This window comes from Barbatula barbatula (genome assembly GCF_947034865.1).
Source record: "Barbatula barbatula genome assembly, chromosome: 7".
NCBI lineage: Eukaryota > Metazoa > Chordata > Actinopteri > Cypriniformes > Nemacheilidae > Barbatula > Barbatula barbatula.
This window is the reverse complement of record NC_136770.1, coordinates 12,821,144-12,841,159: the sequence shown is the minus strand read 5'-3', so window position 1 is coordinate 12,841,159 and position 20,016 is coordinate 12,821,144. Positions and strand designations below refer to the sequence as shown.

The window sequence follows — 20,016 nt, the reverse complement described above, 5'->3', positions numbered from 1 at the left end:
TGGATTGACGCAAACACTCCCGTCAGGATCATTCCTGCTGATTTGCGCGCTTCTTTAATTCGCTACATTTCAAGATAAATCTATTCATATGCATGGTGTAATAAAATTGCTCATAAATGGTAAGACACACCTTGAAATTCCAATGCCACCTGTTATACTTTTTAAGCGATCAGAACAGACAACCTTTAGTGAAAATACTTCTTTATTGACTTGACTTTTAGAAATCATATTTTAGTCTTTCCCTCGAAAGCATGTGACACCTCAGAATGGTGGTATAATGAATAAAGTGCTTGTGGTGATCACTTAGAGGAGAGCACTGAAAAACTGCCACAATCATTACAGTCAGATTAGTAATAACAAACATTTCTTCAGTGCAATAGAATCGCTAGATAACGTTTTAGACCCAACTTGGACAACCCACTGACTTTAGGCACAGAGAACTGCCTGTCATCTCCAAGAAAGGAACTTCGTGGCACTGCCCTTCCAAGTGGATACAAATAGAAACACAGGAAGTGCAACAACTTATTCAAATTCCCATTCAACAATAATAGCAAACATTTGGGGCAGTGCCTGCCTTTGGTAAACCAAACCTAGATGTTACATACACAAGCGAACATACCCTTTCCGCCAATTGCAGAAATTCTTTTAACAGGACAAGTAAATCCCAGGTCATTCCATTTTCATTTAAATTACAGCAAGTCAAAAACACAGAACTCCAGCTAAGAGGAACAGGGTCAGAAACCCAAACAGCTAGAGCAAGACGACCAGCTATGCATTATTCATACAGCAGAGTTGATGGAATGTGTCAAGGATTTGATTACAATAATAAGAGAAGTAAACATTCTTCTGTGTAAAGCAAAAAGACAAAATAACTCATGTTAAAGAACACAAAGACATCAGACACGTTTCTTTTTTCAAAACTGCCTTGAACAACAGGCAGCTTTTCAGTGCAGGCAGTTCTGAATTCAAGCATTACATTTATAAAACAACAAAAACAAGAATATACACTCAACACTGGTAATGGTGCGCATATTTGAAATGCTTACACTGTCCACTACTGCTTGCTTATTTTTACAAGAGCTAACTTAGTACAAATATACAGTGATGCAGGTATATTGCGGTATTTTCCCCATCAAAAGACAAAGACCCGTTTCAGTCACCTGGACTCATGGAGCAAGTAAAGGAAGGGACAAGACATTTCACACTGTTCACCGAACAGCACCACAAATGCATACATCCAATTTATTTTATTTTAGCTTAGATCTCAGTCCAAATTCTTCTCAAAGGTCGCCATTATGTCACTCTGCATGGTCATGTCAATGACTCCTGACATCTAAGAAGAAACGGCATTAACAAGAAATTATAATTTATTCATCCTTCCAAGAACACATTACCAAATAAAAAAATCAGTGCATAATCAGCTTGCATGAAATACTTACAGCCTCTCGCCGACGACGCTCCTGCTCTCTCTTTCGTGCCATCTCTCGTTCTCGGTCTACAGAGTTCTGTGGCGAGGAGGCTTCAGGGGTATCCAAGATAGCCGCCATCAGAGGCAGCTCAGCTAACTCCACTTCTGGCTTTGAAGGTTGGGAGTCCAGCTTTATCTTCTGGAGCTGATGCACCTGACTAGAAATCAATAAAGGGCCACACTGTCAGAGTTCAATAGCGACAAATTATACACCCCTTCCATCTAGGAGTCTTAAAATTGAATATCAAAGCAAATTACTAGCATCTAGGAGTCTTAAAATTGAATATCAAAGCAAATTACTAGACAGCAACAAGGATCGAGATTAATTTCTAACAAAATATACTGCAACACAAAATAAAAACCTGGAGTGGTGGCATTGCATTTTACCAGGACTATAGGGGGTTCTACTCATTAAGAACCAGAACAGATAAAAACAAACAATGGAAGATGCCAGTGGCTAGACAAATGCTGATTCAATACAGAATAGTAATGGTCACTATTCCATGTAAAAGATTATCCTATAGCTCTTTTGGGCTATTTTTTTTAAATCACTCCCGATATATATTACTGATGGATAATCCCTGATGTGATCAGTTAAAATTGGAAATTCAGTCCTGGAGGAGACCTAGTATTGCACATCCCCCTCAGATAGACATACAAAGGAAGACATATGCTAGGGTTGTGCTAGGGGTCATACAGGACTAGGTTAAACAGCACAGAGTTAACCAGTTAATAAGTATCTTCTTCTTATATGCGTATAATACTGTTGTTAAAGGGATATATCAGAGGCAAAACCAAATTTCCCCATGTATTACTCGCCCTCAAGGCATCCTGACTGACTAGGACTTTCTTCTTGAAGAATAATACCGTTGGTGTTATTCCACGTATCATTTTTCTTCCCAGCGGTAGAATGGGAGGCTATTTTTTGAAGCTCCCAAAAATGCATCCATCGATCAAAGAACTTCTCGACACAGCTCTGTGGACTTAACAAAGGTCTTCAAAACGGAATTGATGCATTTTAAGAGAAATGTCCATATTGAGAGTGCTATTAACATTACTGTCTAACTTCCGTTAATCATCGGCTGCGTCTTTCATTAAGTCATTAACTGTAATAGCGCTGTCAATATGGATATTACTCTTAAGCAAACGCATCAATTCGCTACAGAAGACTTTAGTTAAGACCACAGAGCCGTGTCGAGCAGTTCTGTGACTGATTTGTGCACTTTTTGGAGCTTCAAAAAATTGCCCCCAATTCACTCCCATTCTACCGCTTGGAAGAAAAATTATACATAGTTTTATAACTCGGACTGCATTTTTCTTCAAGAAAAAACTGATATTCAGTAAGGATGCCTTGAGGGCGAGTAAAACAGGGAATTATTTTGCCTCTGAAATATCACTTTAAAATAAGCATTTGCTGCTCAGTGTCTACACTTCTGTTGTATAGTGGAATGGGCTGAAATAACATGTTTAGTGCTACTCTGGCATTTTTAATAAATCACTACCCAATACGTCTTGCAATACACTCTTTACCCTGTTCTAGGGTTTTTATGCGAGTTTGGCATAACGCTTAAACTGTTACTTCTGTGTATGAATTATTGGTCCAAAAATTTGATGAAAAACAATATTATTTGATGAAGTGGTTAAAAAATGTATGATGGTATATCATTAAAAACTAGACCCCATGGAACCAGAATTCTTCTTATACCCGCTTTTGTCTGTGCCGGACCTTTCTTTGCCAGCTTCCAACTGCAATTTACGAGCTCTCTCCCGTTCCTCTTTCTCCATGGCAACTTTACGGAACTGCTGGAAACTCTCCTTAGACGACTTAAGGGTGCAAGGAGCCAGAGAAGCCATTTTCCCCAGACTTGTCCAGGAGTCTGCATTCTTCAAAACAATATCCTTAAATATACAGGTTCAAATTGAAAAATGGAAGGCAAAGTTAATATTTATTTAGCCTGGCACGCATGTACCATCTACAGTATCATTACCTTTTTAGGCAAGTTGGTTTTGGCATCTTGAACAGACTTGAATAGTTCACTGCTGTCATGCTTATCTCCTAGAAAACAAAAGAAATATCTCAGAAACCATTCAGAAAAGGCCCAGGGCTCATTTAGAGGAAAACTCAAGAATAAATGCTGACCAGGCATGTAGAATTCTTCCAATGTCTCTGGGCAGCACTGCTCATCCCTCATACTGGTTAGAGGACTCTCTTGCAGAGGTGACAACAATCTACACTGCTGCAGAGAGAGAGAAAACAATGAATCTGCCCTGAGCTGATTTTTACAACATATGTACATAACATTATATTATATCACTTTATTCTGCTACTTAAATGTTATTTTGCTTTTGTAAATCTTTGTTTAATCTATACTCTTCTGTTTTTATATATTTACATATATTATAAACCACTTTAAGATGCACTACATACATCATACTTTGTCTATCTCTCTAAAATAAAATATTTAAATCTCTTACAGTATCTCTTACTCTTATCTGTATTATAAGTAACTGTGGAAAGAAAGCATCTGCTAAAAATATATCTTGTCCGATTAACAAAACCTAATTTCCTTTCCTACCAAAAACAAACTGCAAACTTTTCTAAAACATCCATCTAATTCAAGAAATCATTACCTCAAACTGTGAGCTGGAGGTACGCTGTGAACCTATCACAGACATGGCTGTAGAAGGTGATGTAAGTGGTGACAGAAGAGGGGGGACACCTGAATGAGAAAGAGAGATCTTTTTTTCCTGACAATTAATAATAACATTAGCTTTTCATCACGCAGTACTTTTAGTGAGAGGAAGCAATGGCATGCCATGCAGCTGGGGAGTCAAATCAATGAGAAATGGTCAACAAAACACCAGTTAGGACAAACAAACAATGCTAGCCCACAATGGACAGAAAAATGCGGCAGGGTCATTGTACATAATATTAACACAGCAGATGGTTGCAAGGCTGGCAAGGCTGGCAAGCAAGGGGCAGTGATAGGCGGGCATCAGTACCTGCACAAATTCTTACCTTCCCGCTGAGACTTATTTTGAGGCTTTTCTGCAGCAGCAGGTGATGTGGAAGCCTGAGAGTCATTTGGGTCAGGATATGGGGGGGAATGTGGAGGATAAAGTGAGGGACTACAGGACAATGGTGGATCTGCAGGAGGTGAGGCAGGTGTATTTGTGGCGATTGACACAGGGGAGCACGTGTGTGGGGCTGTTGTAGAGTGTTTACATGGGGAGTTGGAGAAAGTATTCAGTAAAACATAGGGTTCGTGGTCTGGAGGTAGGCTGCAAGGCAAGGAAGCGGTCCCGTTTTTACGAGGTAGTGGGGCAGCTTTGCCACTAGGTCTGGATGGCTGAGGCGGCAGCCGAGAGTGTAAGGCTGTTATGGAAAGTGGGTGGAGGGATGGACAGAAATGTGTTAAACCGATCATTCAAAGCTGACAAGATCCATCTGGTCTTCAAATGCAAGATTTGAGGCACACAAATTAAACTTAACTAAAGAGTATGGACACATGATCCTCCTTTCAATTTAATACAATATTTCAAAAGTAACAGAGCGACAATGTTCATGTTTTTCTTTTTTAGGATTACATATTTTTATGTAATCATACTATGTTAATCATTCTATTCACATTTTGTTTTTACAAATGGCACTATGCCTAACCTGGGATTCCTGTGATGGTGTCTTCCACATGAGGTTTTTCTTGCTGTGAGTTTGCCTCTGAAACTAGTGACGCTGGGTGAGACTTGATAACTGAGGCAGGTGACGGGTCCTTTTCATCAGCAGCAGCCTGGAACAATGCCTGTTTGGGGAAGGGGGACAGTGGGGCAATATTTGACTCAAGAAAAATCTAGCATGATGTGAAGTGAAATGCTCCACGTGCCATCAAAGATTAGCGAGTGGGCCATTTAATGCGTTTTATGTTTCATTGGCTTGTGTGCTTTTTACCTTGTTTTTCATTTTGTTGGTATGGCCTTTTCTTTGTTTCCTCTTAGATTTCTGTTCTGTAAGACACACACAATGCACACTGTAGTCTTTTCAACTTACTGAAAGCTGTTTAAAGGCCAACCCCATCCCATAGGCATTTCTGCTGACTTACTCATACAGTTTGTATTTTCATTAGTTCAAATGAGCTATGCAATTTAAGGCCAGTAGTTTTAGAGATTACTTACTTAAAAAATCTATTTGCTTTCCTCAAAGCAACAGATTTATTCATGGGAGCTCCAAATGATTCATTCACTGTCAGAATTGAGTGCAACTAAGTGTGCACATTTTTTAGAACTATGTTTTGTGATGCTTAATAAAACAAGGAGATGACAAAGCAAATGGCAAATAAGACATTAATCTTATATTGCAACAACGGTCTCTCAAATTTGGTTTTATTCAATCAATGAGTATCAAACATGAAGATCAATTAATAGGTCAACACCTCTTTAGGAAAACAAAATTCACACATTACAAAAGAATGTAATGCCTGTAAAGCAGAACAGGTGGTAGTCTTATGACAGCTTTGTTTAGCCCTACCTTCCTTGTTCCTGAACTACAGTTAACAATCCATTCCCATAACAACGTATGCTTTGAAATGTATTAGAGACTATTGACGATACACATCTCTGTATAACCTATAAAGTAATGGTAATGGTTCCGTGCAGCAAACAGTCCAGATGAAAATGTTACCATGGGAAAAAGACATGATCAGCACTGTCCATTTCTTACTAAAGAAATCCTATATTTCAATACCAACAACTCTTTTTCTTCTACACCTTTACAAAAAAATAATACTTATCTTATTCTTGTATTAAACAATCCCAGATTAACCCCAAACTAGGAAGCAGCTGGTCTAAAGCTTATCTTACACTAAAGCCCCAACATGAAGAGATTGTGATGGAAAAAGCATGAAACAACAACAAATAAATAGCATCAAGGCAAAGACAAAGTGCAAGAGAATAAGAAATGTGACAATGAGTTGTTTCGCATTTGAAGCCAAAAGTGCAAAAAGTTTTTTTATTCACAAAAATAATCAAAATAAAAAAGACAAATAGTGGGGAAAACAACACACCAAATGGTTTAATATACAAAGAAAAAATAACAGTGGACCTGAAGTATTTGCTTACGGTGAAATATGTGAAAGAGTTTTTGTTGTTGGGACGAGGGCACATGTCCAAATAAAGTTTTTACAATAGTGGCCAAATAAGAGAGGGAAAGAGGCTGACATAAAAGAAATGGGTTGGAGAAGAGGTGTGGAGCAGCTAACCTGAATCAGAGTCACAGCTATCAGAAGAGCTAGAGTCAATACTACTGCTGTCAGAGCTGGATGAACTGCTGCTGCTCTCACTCAGACGAGATGGACGTGTCATGTCTTTCATCTCCCCCTCATCTTCAACTACACCACACAAACAGATTTAAAATGTATATTCCACATCGGAAAAACTATACTGTTTAAGTGTCAGATGCCGACTGTCGCATGTTTATTTGTTAATAAAAAAAGAACAACTTACTCTTGGCCTTTTTAATACAGTTTGGATCACCAGATGTTTTTTGTAGCTCGTTCCCGATTTCTTTCTTTTTAGAATTATTTTGGTTCTTCTTTCCTAAAAAGGTAAACAGATTAGCAGATCAACAGATTATTCTGGTATCATATTTATTCAATTTAAAATCTTTAATCAATTCTCAGTTTTAATCAGAGGGTGTATTAGGCCCTTAAAGTCTCTTCAAATAGCGCAAATCTAATTAAATTACATTTTTACACAAAAAATTACCTAGTTTTAACACTTGTATTATTATTTGTATGCATTGGACATCTGACTTGGCATCTACACTTTTAGTGAGAAAAAACAAAATTTCACAAACTCAATTTGAGGACGATACATTTATACTATATTACTAAATGATAAACAGTGTTTCTCAATTTCTGTCCTCGCGCAACTCTCTCTACAACGCGGACCAAAAAGAAACGCTGTTCATAATACTCACGGTCCGTTTCTTTTGTTTTTTTCTGAAGGCAAGTCATAACGTAGCACTCAAGAGCTCGAAGAGTTGAAGGTTTGAGTGTCTCAAAGTCAATCTCAATCTCCTCAGGGTCTGTGTCTCTGAGCATAGGCTCTCTCGCCTTGATGATGCTTACTACTTTGCCAAGCTTGTCTCCAGGTAGCTTGTTAATATCCAGACTCAGTCGCCGTTTTTCTTCATAAGACATGGGCAAAACGTTTCTGTCCTCTTCAGAATCAAATGCTTTGCTTTGCTTGTTCCGCCTGTGAACAGCAGTGCCATGTTTTTTTTCTATTGTGCCTCACGGTATAGAACTATATAAACGCATTCAACCAGGCTTTTACCGTCCACTATTTATATTGCTTTATGCAATAGGATTAAATGCATTTAATGCAAATAGCCAGATAGAAGTTGTGATGGTATTTTTATTGTGCACATACGGAAACCATGTTCTTACCCTAATGACTTGCAGCTGCTCGACCTTTTCTGTATTTTGGCTGGTTTCTTCATTTCTTCACCTTTTCGCTTGCTAGACTCTCTCTCTTTCTTCTTCTTCTTCTTCCTGGACTTTTCCTTTTTTTTGGGTTTCAGAAGGGGCGTTTGGGTCAGTAATTGCAGTTGCTCTCGTACAGCTTTCAACTGGCAAGTAAAGAGAAAAATGGACTCATAAACTTTGAATATATACAGTTTTGATACAAAATCAAAGTCAGACATTTAAAGCATCATGGACACACCAACAGCATCCACATGGGGGAAAATGACAAAAACATCTAAAGTAACTATAACAAGTATACCATTTTTATAAATTGATATAATATTGTGCAATATTTTTCAACATTCACAATCCAGGATTATCAAAATGCCTGTGGTCTGGAACAGCCTTAAAATGCCTGTGATGCCTTGAATTCTGCTTCTCTAGGCAGTTTATAGGGTTTGGAATAGAACAAGGGGTGTCACCACAGTGGTAAAATGTCTTGCCTGTTCTTCAAGGCTAGCTAGTCTCTGAGATCTCTCCTCTTCATCTTCAGAGTCCGAGGAGTTTTCTGATGGAGATGATGATTCACTGTCACTGCTATCAGAGCTGGACTGACTTAGAGCTCTTTCCACTCCCTTCTTAATTGTGATCTCACCAGCCGGAGCTGCATTTCTTGGTTCATCAGGAATCTTCGAGAAGCGGGACTCAAAAACATCCTGGGTAAAAAAAGGCCAGCATGTACCGGTTAGACAACATGCCTATTATGCATCTACAAACCAGAAAATATAGCTGCAAGCAGCGATTTCCGGGTTCGAGCAGTCTAAAGCGTCAAAAATGTTCAGAATGAAGAGAGCTAGTGGCCAAAAGCCGCTGCCTTTAGTAGGTAACCTCGGAGCTTGTTCTTGAGTTATGGCCATTTTTAATGTAATAGGCTTTAATGTAACTATCTATTTTCGATAGTTATTTACATTCACACTCCACAAAAGTCATCTGAATTGGTTTGGTTCCGATTAATCGAAAAACCTAGGACGAGTTCGCGAAAGTAGGTTTTTGACATCATCAGCGATTACTCACGAACCGTTTGATCGACAGAAGCGGTTCCAGAGGCAAAGTTGTTCAGAATGAGGAGAGCTATCAAATAATGTAAATTGAGTATATGTCAAATGTCACGTGATACACAATTGTTTATGCACTCCAAAAATGTTATTTTGCCCCCAGTGGCCGAATGAGTTCATATTTCTTACAGACCTTCAGGACCATGAGTCGAACAAGCCCCCTATGGTCCGACATGGCTGACTCAGAGTTTCTATGTAGCAAGCAAGACAACTACCATCTGACCAAGTCTCAGCTTTGTCGGCCTTATGGTTTGGGCTGTACGATCAGTTTTACGGCGGAAAAATAATAATAAAACCTACAAATACAATAGGATTCAAGCGCGAATAAAAACAAAGGCTTTTTAAAAATGACCAATCCAACTAAAACACATACCTGGAGTTTCCTTGCCATGGCCACAACCTCATGGGCAGGTGGATTGTATTTGTAGCAGTTTGAAAACATGAGCCGCATATCTGCAGCGAACTGCAATGCATCTGTATACTCACGGGCTTCCATCTTTTTCTGTGAGTAAAAGTTACAACCTAACTATTACACATCAAACAATAACTGTGAACAGAGATCCAATTAGATTTAGAAAAAAGGATTTCTTTCTTGCAGACTACTCACTTTAATGTTACTCATATCCATGGGCTGGTGGATGATTTCACGATAGTCATGAAGACCTAGAGCCTCAGCATCCACAGGCTTATAAAAAGCCCAGGCATAAGCTGAATGCTTTTTAGAAAACATCTCTTTTAGGATGGCATTGCAGTATTTGAGTCTCTCAGACAGTTTGGTCCTTCTGCCCAACTGATGCTGTGGTGTTGATTCAGGAAGGTCTTTACATGGGGGTTTAATGGGTCGGCCGCTGCCTCGCCTTGAAAATATTTTAAGGGCTTTTGGCTCTGTTACACAAGGTGAAGACTCGCAGCTAGTGATGGAAGAGGCGGAAGGGGTCGTGGTGTCTGCTTTTCTTTTCACTCCATTTTTTATCTAAAAAAAACACATTTAAACAGATATAATTTATTAGTTATTACATTTCAATTGAGGTAAAACTAAGCTAATTTGATCCAACATAATCTAAAAACATTCTAAAACACATAAATGTTCATATCATGTCTCTATTGGCACTGCAGTAATAAAGTATAACAGAGTAAAGTAACAAAGAAAATGAGTGCAACTTACTTTGGTTGTGAGATGAGCAGACAGAGGAGCGGCTGGAATTGTATGCAAAGCATCAGGAGGGATGACTGTTACTGTCTGTTGGAAGACCACCTCAGACACTGGCGACTGTGGGCTCATCTTTAGCACTGACAGAATAAAGAAAGATAATATCAAAGATTAAACATACTGTCGCCACTTGAAACAAAGCTGAAAAAACACGGCACTAATCATGCTAAGCTATGTCTGCATTGGCATCCATGTTTAAAAAAGCCAAAGGTTAATACCTGCTAAAGCCTTCCTTCCGCCTTTGACTGGAGCTTTAGTGGTCAGAGCGGAGATTTCAAACTCATCCTGAGGCATCTGTCCCACCTTCTCCAAGAAAAGCTTCTCAAGGTCTTGTGCCATCAGAACAATATCATCTCCTGGCTAAAAACCACACAAAAATGTATTATAAGGTGAACTCTTCGTACTGAGGTAACATTTCCAAAAATGAAAGCAGCGTTCTCACCCGATTGTACACATAACAATTTGTGAACATTGCGTTGAAGTCTTCAATGCATTCCATTGCTTTCCAGTAGTAAGTGTTCTCAAGCCGCTTTTTAACGGTGCCCAAATCCATTGGGTTTTTGATGATTTTATAATAATCCTAAGTATGGTATAGAATATAGAAAAGTGACCATGTTCACCACAATGCAAACTTATTAATAACAATGTTAACTTTGCATCCCCAGTGTGCATAAAATAGCTTTAAATTGCATGTGACGTATTAAACACCTTCAGCACACCTCTTTACAAATTTGTTTGAATTTCAGAATAAAAGACAGCTTGAGACTTACAGGCAAATGAAGCCTGATCGCATCCACAGGCTGTCTGAAAGGCCAGGAGAAGTGATGTCTCCACAGGGACTTCATCACCACTTTTTCTAGATACTGCAACTGGTTGGTGAGACGCCCCGGCTTTTTGGGGTTCTTGAACTCAGGGGGAGGGGGATTTCCATTCATGGTGAAATTCTGTGGGGGTTTCATCTCAGACATAGTCTGAGCTCAACCAGAGAGTGACGGGTGAAGAAAGGATTTTTGCAGGTACGCCTGGGCAGCTCTGCCGGCATTACACAGCCACTGTCTGTGCCACTGTAAACAGGGAGAGCAGTGTCAAAATCCTCATTCCATTCACTGCGGCTTATTATCTGGAGGAAATCAGAACAAGCAGCAGACACGAACAAGTGGTCCCAATCTGAACCACAATCGCGACGACTTTAACTTCAGATGCTTTTTGATAGTGTGCATCAAAAATAAAAATTTTAGGAGACCTGTCATACTCTGGAAATTAAAGGAAATCCTGGTTAATCAAATACAGCACCAGTGCCATCGATTTGGGCAGACTTAAAGTATGCACTGCCCTCTGCTGTCTAATAAATGAACAGAACCTTTCTGCACACAACATACATTTGTATGACATTGGCCACTAATCTTATTCAACATGAACGACTTGATAGTAGATTTTTTTTCTTCGGAGCCGGCTGCATAGAACTAGCAGGCTCCTTTATTTATGATGGTACTTACCACAACCTGAAGATATCACACACAGCTCTTTTTGCCCATACTCAAAAACTTTTACAAAGTTACATTGATCATTCGGTGAACTTTGATCATTCGGTGTACTTTATTTAAAAAAATAAATCACAAAAAATAAATAAAACCTACAAATAGCCTTGAGGTCTATATACAATATAGAAAATAAATTGTGGAAACAGTCAATTTATTTTTTAAGCTATACAGAAAGTGCACAACATCAGAGTCAAAACACTTAAATACACATTAAAATTTTAAATCACAGATTTAGGGAGGGATGAGGAGAGGTTAAAGGAGTGTCCGATTAAGTTCACTTGGAAGAAAAGAAACCATTTCAAATAGTGAATTTTTATTTTCTAACAAAGTTTATAATTACAATAATAGTTACGCCGTTACAATTTATTAATTACTCAACACCAATGAGACGTTCAAGACACACCATTCGTCTATTCTGACCACTACGAATCTTTTGTCAACAAAATAACGATATTAATAGTAAATTTTACACTAAATGGGAAACATTGTGCACAATGTATACTTATATATTTTGATCCAGCTTAATGCAAGGGCCTTGCGTTACATAAACACTATGACCTCTCAGGAGTGACGCAATCCCAACATCCGCCTCAAAATTAACGCCACAAAAACGACAGGTCTGCAATCAGTTATGGGATACTCCGGGACAACATCCAACCCCAAAAGACACATTTTTGTGGTTTACATTTAACATGTGACCAGGCAGAGACCGTTTACATGAAATAATCGAAATATAGTGTTAGCTAGCCTCAAGTCACAAAATGGCGCTGGCTAGTTTTAGCACAACTAACCAAAGATTACCCCGCCCAGTCAGATGCTGGCATTGTGCTCAGTTACAGTCCCTCCCCTAACCAATCCGCCAGCTAAAAGCAGCAAGCTCAACGTGGTCCCAAAATTTTACCTTTCCGTCTCTGGCACAAACATAGAAATCTTAAACTGCCGAACTGAGACGGACGCTGCAGTGCCGGAGAAGCTCTGTTGGAAACCTGCACCAATCGAAGGATCTTGTTGACTCTTTTGCGCCCGGAAAACCCCTCGATAGAGATTACTTAAATATTGTTTTAATAAATTCGTCAACGCGAACGGAACAGGCTAGCGTTATATAACATTAAACGACTTAAATTACTGTTTCTTTGAAAGGATAGTCATCAATGGCGAACGTCTTGCACAGAAACCGCCTGGTATTTATACCCTCCTGCTGAAAGCGTGCAATCCCATTGGATGAGACCCATCACGTGTTCCCTGCTCCATAGCGCTTTAAGTAAAAGTAGTGCTTTAAAATGTATTTACTGAAAAGTCATCTTATTACCATTCATATCTACGAAAAGATAGTTGAACACGTTTCTACGCGACGGAGAGGACAAACGAATCTATAAAGCAGAATAGTACGTCAGAGGATTTGTTTTAAGTGCTACATAACTGGTCTCCGGACATCACATGACCATTCTAGAACATTCGGTCGATCACTCTAACTCAGTTCCCCTCTTTAATGTCTGTTAGATTGTTACATTGTGGATCTTTTCCGCTGGTTTGGCTGTAAGCCTCCGGCGAGTGTTGAACACCGGTCATCTCAGGAGCCTGAAAATTCTCACAAAGAAAGCTATCATATGATGACGCGCTGAGTACAGCTGAGGGGAGGCGAGCAGAAGCATGCGCGCATGCGCTCAGTCTTCACCGTGATTGGACACACATTTGACGCCGTACATTTATTTTGTGTAGATTTTAAAATATTATGTATTGTAAGCTTTTTGTTTTAGTCTTGAAAAGTTTTATTTAGCTTTGTTTGCTGATTCCGTAAAATGATGTGCAAATATTACTAGGAAACGTAGGTCTATAGGAATAAACAAGTTGCTTACATATTATGTACAATTGCTGGTTGTCAATACTTCTAACTTTAAATGCTCCCTATAAGAAACCTTAATATAATGAAAGGGGATTTTCTCAAGAAGTGCCAAATTCAATGGTTTCGTTAATGTGTTTACCACCTTTCCGCTACATGATTCGAAAGAAACATTCCACAAGAGGGCAGCATACGCCCTACATTATTTTGGTTGTACGAAATCTGTTATTACTTTGTGTAATATGCCCTATCACCGAGCCTCTACAAGATTGTACATACAATTACTCTTAAATTACCACATAAACCGATGCATACACATGTTTTTGCCCATTTATGTATAATGATTATTTTTTTATAAATATTTAGATGGCTCAATGTATTGATTTACATGTCATGTTTATTTTTACACCCCCCCTAATCCCAGTTAACTGGAATAAATACAACGAATGATAATCATTCTCTGTGTATTCTCATGTATAAAGAAACATTTGTACTTTTAAAGAGATTTTAGGATCTAAAGGTAGCGAATGCTTTTTCTTTACACATTGTTTTACATTTTAATATGAATGTGTGGTTGGATGAGGGTTTTTTCACCCGCATGGAACCATCACATGTGTGTGCAATACAAAGTAATATTTAAAATATATACATTTATGTGACAATAACAATATTTATTATTTATGCCTTCCAACTGATACAGGCTGCTCTTAATATTATGGTATTACTTTTAAATTGATTATTTAAAAATAAATAGGCCTATGACACATTCTCTTTATTGTTGTTGTTTGTTGTGTTATTTTGCTTTCTTATTTACGATTTTAAATGAAACTTTATACAAATGGTTTTTGGTTCTTTGACAAATATCAATCTATATGTGGAAGGAAATAAAATTAGGGCAAAAGATTCATGTTCAGCACTAGATTTCATCACATCTCTTTCCATATATGCATACGCTTTGAGTAGGCCTCGTTCTGAGGCATAAATATGTATGAGAAGTGAAATGTGACACAAACTCTCTGAGTACGTCTTCATTGACACTCAAAAGCTGCAAATCAATGTTTTCATGAAGACAGCAAGAAGCTCCAAAACAAAGTTTTCCGTCTTGCAAGGGGGCTGTCTCATTAGTCGCAAATCACGACTCTGACATTTACACTGTAAGCAGTAAGGCATTTCCATTTCCTTTAGAACAGAGGAGAACATTTCAGTCAGACAACATAAGTCTGTTTGTTCAGGAAAACAAGACAGGAAAGTAGACAGCAGCAAGAATATAAAAACCCACACACAAATAAAAAAGTCAACAAATCAACCCTGCTTTAGCAAATAAACCGAAATATGTATGCAAGAATTGCCTGAACTCTTAAACTGCCATGGCATTTGACTAAATACGTTTTTTTTTTCTTTTAGCTAAAATATGTTTAACGTTAATTGAAAAAGGCTTTATGTGTATTTAAATAAACACTGTATTAAATGTATAAGCTTCCATCACTGATATTCAATGTAGAATGAAACATCTATTGGGCTAACTAGGACCATTACTTCTGAAGCTTCAGTGTCAGGGGATAGTTTTTATTTATTTCTTCTCCAAAACAACAATTTATTGCTAAATATTAAAGGCCAGTGAAGATTTTTTTTAACTAAATAGAGCTGATGGAGAGGAAGGTCAGATCAATGTCAGGTCAGCTTACCCTTTGCCTTGAGTTAAAGCATCTGCCATGACTGTTATAAAGCTATCACCAAAATGTTTAACAGATAAAACTCATACTGTGAAAGAAATTTGTTTTATTTAGCTGAACAAGCTTCGATTTATTTAGTTCTGAAAATTAGACTTATTTTTAAAGAATAAAAAACAAAGAAACAAGCCGACAGGACTTATTTTGTAAACATAATAATTTACATAAGTTAAGGCTATTTAATGACTATATGAAGCAATGCCAAGGACTCGTTTCCAGTCCAGAATGCATGCACTGACAACACCAATGCAGTTGGTCGCTTTGGATAAAAGTGTCTGTCAAATGTGCATGTGTAAGGCCTGTTTGTGCAAATGAGAAATGCAACAGTATTACAACTATTACATACTGCATCTTAAGTTACTTAAATTTTTTAAATACATTTTTTAAATATTTAAAGACGACACTAAATAGTAGATCATAAATTAAATATTAAATTATTGTTTATATGTTTAAATTAACATGGAAGTGATCAAACTTAGCGTAAATACAACGTCTAACAAATATAATATTATTATTATTATTAATAATAATACTATTGTTGTATAGTGCTCAGGCGGAATGACTACAGGAGGTGATGATTTTCAAACCCACTTCATCCTCTTATTTGTCTTGATGGATGTGAATCGCAGCCTCCTCCTACTGGCCCCTCCCACTGAAACACTCACAGAAACACACTGAACGCGGGAGAGGTATTTAAAACTTTTTAAGATCTGTCACAGTCTCTGTCATCTCGAAAACTGTTTTATTTGTCAATCTATTCATTAATACCGCGACAGAAGATTTTGCACCGGTCCTTTCTTGAGTCAGCCGGAGGAAACAAGTCACCAAGAAAGTTTGAGCATTACTGAAGATTCGCTGGTATGTCACTTTGTTTATTTCGAAGCTTTTATGTTAAATGTTTATTTTGTATTTTTTAAAAGTGAAGAAATTCGTTTTTACAATGTTTACAATCTCATGGTCGCTCAATGAAACAGCGTATGCACGTTTCACAGCACGCCGAGTCTCTCTCTGCTTCGTCTTCACTGCGATCTTAGCAACAACATTAGAACTGCACGATCGTTACAGTATTGACTACACTGTGACAACGTGCCTGACGCAAAAGTTTAACTTTCTGCCAATGCACACAGATCGGTGTAGAATAAACCCCGCTAGAGGTAAACAAAATAACTAAACACTTGTTTGGGAAGCATGCATGGTCTTCCGTATATGTTTTGATGTGGTCCTGATGAGCTGTGAAACTGATATGATTGAGCTGTGTTGCCTCCTGACATCTGGGGTGCAATTGGGTTTTATCCAGCAGCAAGTTTTATTTAAATTTAATCTTCATCAAGCCTGGTTTTTCAGGGTCAATGCACTGCTCTACTCAGTCATTTTATTTAATCAAAATAAATGCACATAGTTTACATAACACTGGAGGTACAGTACAGTACATAACAGACGTGAAGTCTCTTGCAGCGTGTCTAAAGAGAACATGTATTAGTTTCACATAGTGTAAATGATACAATTTTTAGGAACATTAATATTACAAGAAGTTTGTTAGAAGAAGCCTTGATGATGTCTTGGATATTATAAGGGAGACTTATTTGACAGATCACTGTTATTCTTTCTACAGACATGTTCTCTGTACTGACACCCACTAAACTGTCGCCATGAACCTTACAATAATAATACCCTAGGACATCATTGTATCTGAGTAATGTCTCGTGTTTTATATGCCTTTCAATGTGCATCAATCATTTTCAACGGAGCATCATTCTAGATGACATCCTTATGAAAATACATTATTTTTATATGCATTCTGCATCAATGTGTTCACTTTTTACTTTGGTATTAAATATGAGCAACTGGATGTTTCACAGACAACATCCTGGTTGTTACATTAGTTCAAATGTTATTGAAGAGAATACTTTCACCAGATACCTCTGAATGTGGCTTGTTGTGATACTTCATCTAACTTAATCCATACCATGTTCATGATCTACTTAGTTACACATTCACAAAACTAACATCTGAAGTTGAGACCCTTTGCTTTAAAACTCTTTCAGTATTGGTGCACGGTTGATTCCTTCAGGGGAATTTGCTGTGGGTTCCAGTCAAACTGCATGTCAGAAAAGTGACAATGTTTGCAAGTGTCGTTTAAGAGAAAATGAATGTTTGGTGTGGTTATTGGGCAGTAGTGTATGATGTGAGAAACCAATCACATCATACATTCATTTCTGAGGTGTGAGGACTGTGGATGTGTCATGTTTTATGAAGACTACAGACATATGACTGCTCTCTGAGTCAAGACTTTCTTGACAGGGCAGTTCAGGTCCTCAGGGTTAGAGATCACTGCTCGCTTATTGTACTTTAAAACTCTCAATGATAGAGGGAGCCAGAAAATGTTGTGGCTGTCTGGGAGGGACTAAATTAAATTCATTACACAGAGTTCACTAGATTAACAGTATTTGTTGTCATTATGATATTTGAGCCCAGTGGGCATTGTTGGTATCCCTGATGATTCATTACAAGAGAGGTGCATGAGTAAAGGTTGCATGTCAATAGTGTAACAGTGTGTTTGTGTGTCTGGTGTGACTCTCAAAAACTGTAGAGGTCGTTCTATGTGAAAGCATTGGTCACTGGAAGTATTTGTGTCTGTGTGTTCTGTGGTTATAGTGGAGGACATGAGCTGTGATGGTTGTGTGGATGCTGTGGGCTTTAGGGAGATAAATATGTAAAATTGGTCCCGGACGAATAGATTGATCAGTCTGAATTAATGTTGGAAGTAATGGTTTTGTTTGAGTGCAGCTGGCCACTTCACGTCCCCAGTGTGTCACTGTTTGACACGTGGCCATACTTGCTGCCAACATTTGGGCTGAAGAGAACATCCTCCATTATAAACATGTCAAAGATGACCGCAATCATTGCTTGATTACACAAATGTGCAAATAGGAAACCACACTCTGTCTAAAGCAAAATTTTGAGAATAGGGTAAGCATTAAGAAGTGTAAGACGCAGAACACCAAGTAGAACAACCTAAATTAAGAGTTACAAACCAGCTAAAGGTATAGTTTGGCCAAAAAGAAAAATTATGCCATCATTTTATGGATGTAGCAAAAAGGAATTCCGTATTTGAGAGAGATTTGAGGATTTCTGTGAATTAAATTGCACAACCAGAAGCAATAATACCCAACAAATAGAGAAGGGATGCCTCTTCATAGAACACAAAACAGCTATATTTTAATTTTCATGTGCCTATTTATGAGGAATATGTATCATTATGGATTCTAAATTCTAAAAACGGCACTTGCATGACTAGAAAATCATTACATTTGGCAGAGGCTTTTATCCAAAGTGACCTACATTGCTTTATACTTTACATTTGTATCAGAGTATGTGTAATCTCTGGGATCGAACCCATGACCTTGGTGTTGCTAGCACCATGCACTAACCACTGAGCTATAAATGCTTTAAAACCTTGTTGACATCTATGCTGTCTTTGGTAAAAAAATGTCATGGTAAGGTTGACGTCTGCATGGAATTGCCCGTTTAGTAGTTCTCAGTGAAGTGGTTCTCTGGGTTTGAGCCAGTGCTGCAAAATTAACCATATGATGTTAGCTGCTCCACCTACACAGTAACAGTGAGGAGTAGCTACTTATTATGTTCAGTCTGGGGTCTGCTGCCTTCGATGTGCTAATGACTTTTCCAGGTTGTGGCTGTGTGTTATTGTACTATATCTTTCTGCGTAAAAGACTAAGACACAGTCTTTCAGTAGGAGTCACATGAGGTGATCGCTCTCGCAACAAAGAAACACACATTATCATAAGTTGAAAGAGTCACAGACCTGCCTTGTATACCTGTTGCTGAAATTAATGAAAGTTTCACTGTAGCAACTGTGAAATGTTTTTGACATGCTTAGGTAGTGTATAGGTAGCATCCACATTTTCAAAGCAACTTTAGAGGATTTTCTGTTGCTACAGTCAAAATTAACATTGTATACTGTATCATAACACCACAAAGCACCCCATTGTATATTTTTGTGTTCACACATTGTCTGTTGTCATTTTTACATGTTTTGTGTTACCGAGGGGCCCCCGGTGACAATGGCCATGTGTGCCCTAATGCATTAAAACATCATCAGTATGTCATGATTATTTCTGTTACCATGTGACCTTAACCCATGACAGGTTTAGCATGGCCTACCTGTGATGCTGACATAGTGGCATGCTTTCAGTGATTTACTCCTTAGCAGTTTGTGGGCAAAAAACATTTGGAAATCAGCTTTAAGTAATAATAAATTATTATTACATTTAAATGAAAAACACAGGTTTGTGTATATTTATGTTGCATTGGCTTGACTTTTAATTGTCATTTTGAATTACACATATAAAGTGGTCAGCTTTTATGAGAACCTTTAAAATGATTAACTCCATTAGTGAAATTTATCCGACTGGATTAAGCATAGCCTTCTTTCACCCATCCCCCTCCTCTCCACAGCTATTCACATCTGTTTTTGGCATGTTTTTTTAAAAAGTGTGGTAAAAATGACTTGCATGAAGTATTTCATGGCTTTTGCAAAAAAGGCAGGGACCAATGTGTTGGTGAGTCTAAACTTATAATGTGACAAAAGTCCTTAAAAGAACAAGAAAACAAAAAAGAATCCCCCCCCCCC

At 38.0% G+C, this 20,016-nt stretch overlaps 2 protein-coding genes across 11 annotated transcripts in view; one reads left to right on the top strand and one right to left on the bottom strand.

The window, feature by feature from the left end:
- Window positions 1–186: 186 nt before the first annotated feature.
- Window positions 187–13,461, bottom strand: brdt (bromodomain, testis-specific). 10 transcript variants are annotated; one of them, XM_079459891.1, is made up of 21 exons: window positions 12,697–13,003; window positions 11,025–11,318; window positions 10,697–10,834; window positions 10,473–10,614; window positions 10,210–10,334; window positions 9,652–10,017; window positions 9,418–9,546; window positions 8,433–8,645; window positions 7,912–8,093; window positions 7,440–7,717; window positions 6,965–7,057; window positions 6,721–6,849; window positions 5,415–5,470; window positions 5,130–5,268; window positions 4,488–4,844; window positions 4,100–4,188; window positions 3,609–3,705; window positions 3,457–3,524; window positions 3,174–3,352; window positions 1,440–1,626; window positions 187–1,333 (listed from the first exon to the last, which is right to left on the bottom strand). In XM_079459891.1, exons 2-21 carry the CDS (start codon window positions 11,220–11,222, stop codon window positions 1,265–1,267), a joined length of 3,234 nt encoding a protein of 1,077 aa, XP_079316017.1. In that variant the 5' UTR covers window positions 11,223–11,318; window positions 12,697–13,003; the 3' UTR covers window positions 187–1,264. The 10 variants fall into 10 exon arrangements, with proteins under 10 accessions (XP_079316017.1, XP_079316016.1, XP_079316018.1 ...); XM_079459890.1 differs by having other exon boundaries at window positions 188–1,333; window positions 3,174–3,367; XM_079459892.1 differs by having other exon boundaries at window positions 188–1,333; window positions 3,195–3,367.
- A 2,553-nt stretch (window positions 13,462–16,014) lies between these two features.
- Window positions 16,015–20,016, top strand: part of tgfbr3 (transforming growth factor, beta receptor III) — an 81,368-nt gene continuing 77,366 nt past the window's right edge. Inside the window, exon 1 of the mRNA XM_079461328.1 lies at window positions 16,015–16,223. The gene's annotated coding sequence lies outside the window, so the exon portion shown is untranslated. The remainder of the gene's footprint in view (window positions 16,224–20,016) is intronic.

What these genes read in the sequence shown, in the direction of transcription:
- brdt (XM_079459889.1), bottom strand. Translation starts at nt 11,222, where the DNA reads ATGTCTGAGATGAAACCCCCACAGAATTTCACCATGAATGGAAATCCC. An exon ending in CCATGGCAAGGAAACTCCAG is followed by an intron (nt 8,646 to 9,417) that starts GTATGTGTTTTA and finishes TTTTTTACCCAG; the next exon opens with GATGTTTTTGAGTCCCGCTT. An exon ending in AGCAGCTGCAAGTCATTAGG is followed by an intron (nt 7,718 to 7,911) that starts GTAAGAACATGG and finishes TGCTGTTCACAG; the next exon opens with GCGGAACAAGCAAAGCAAAG.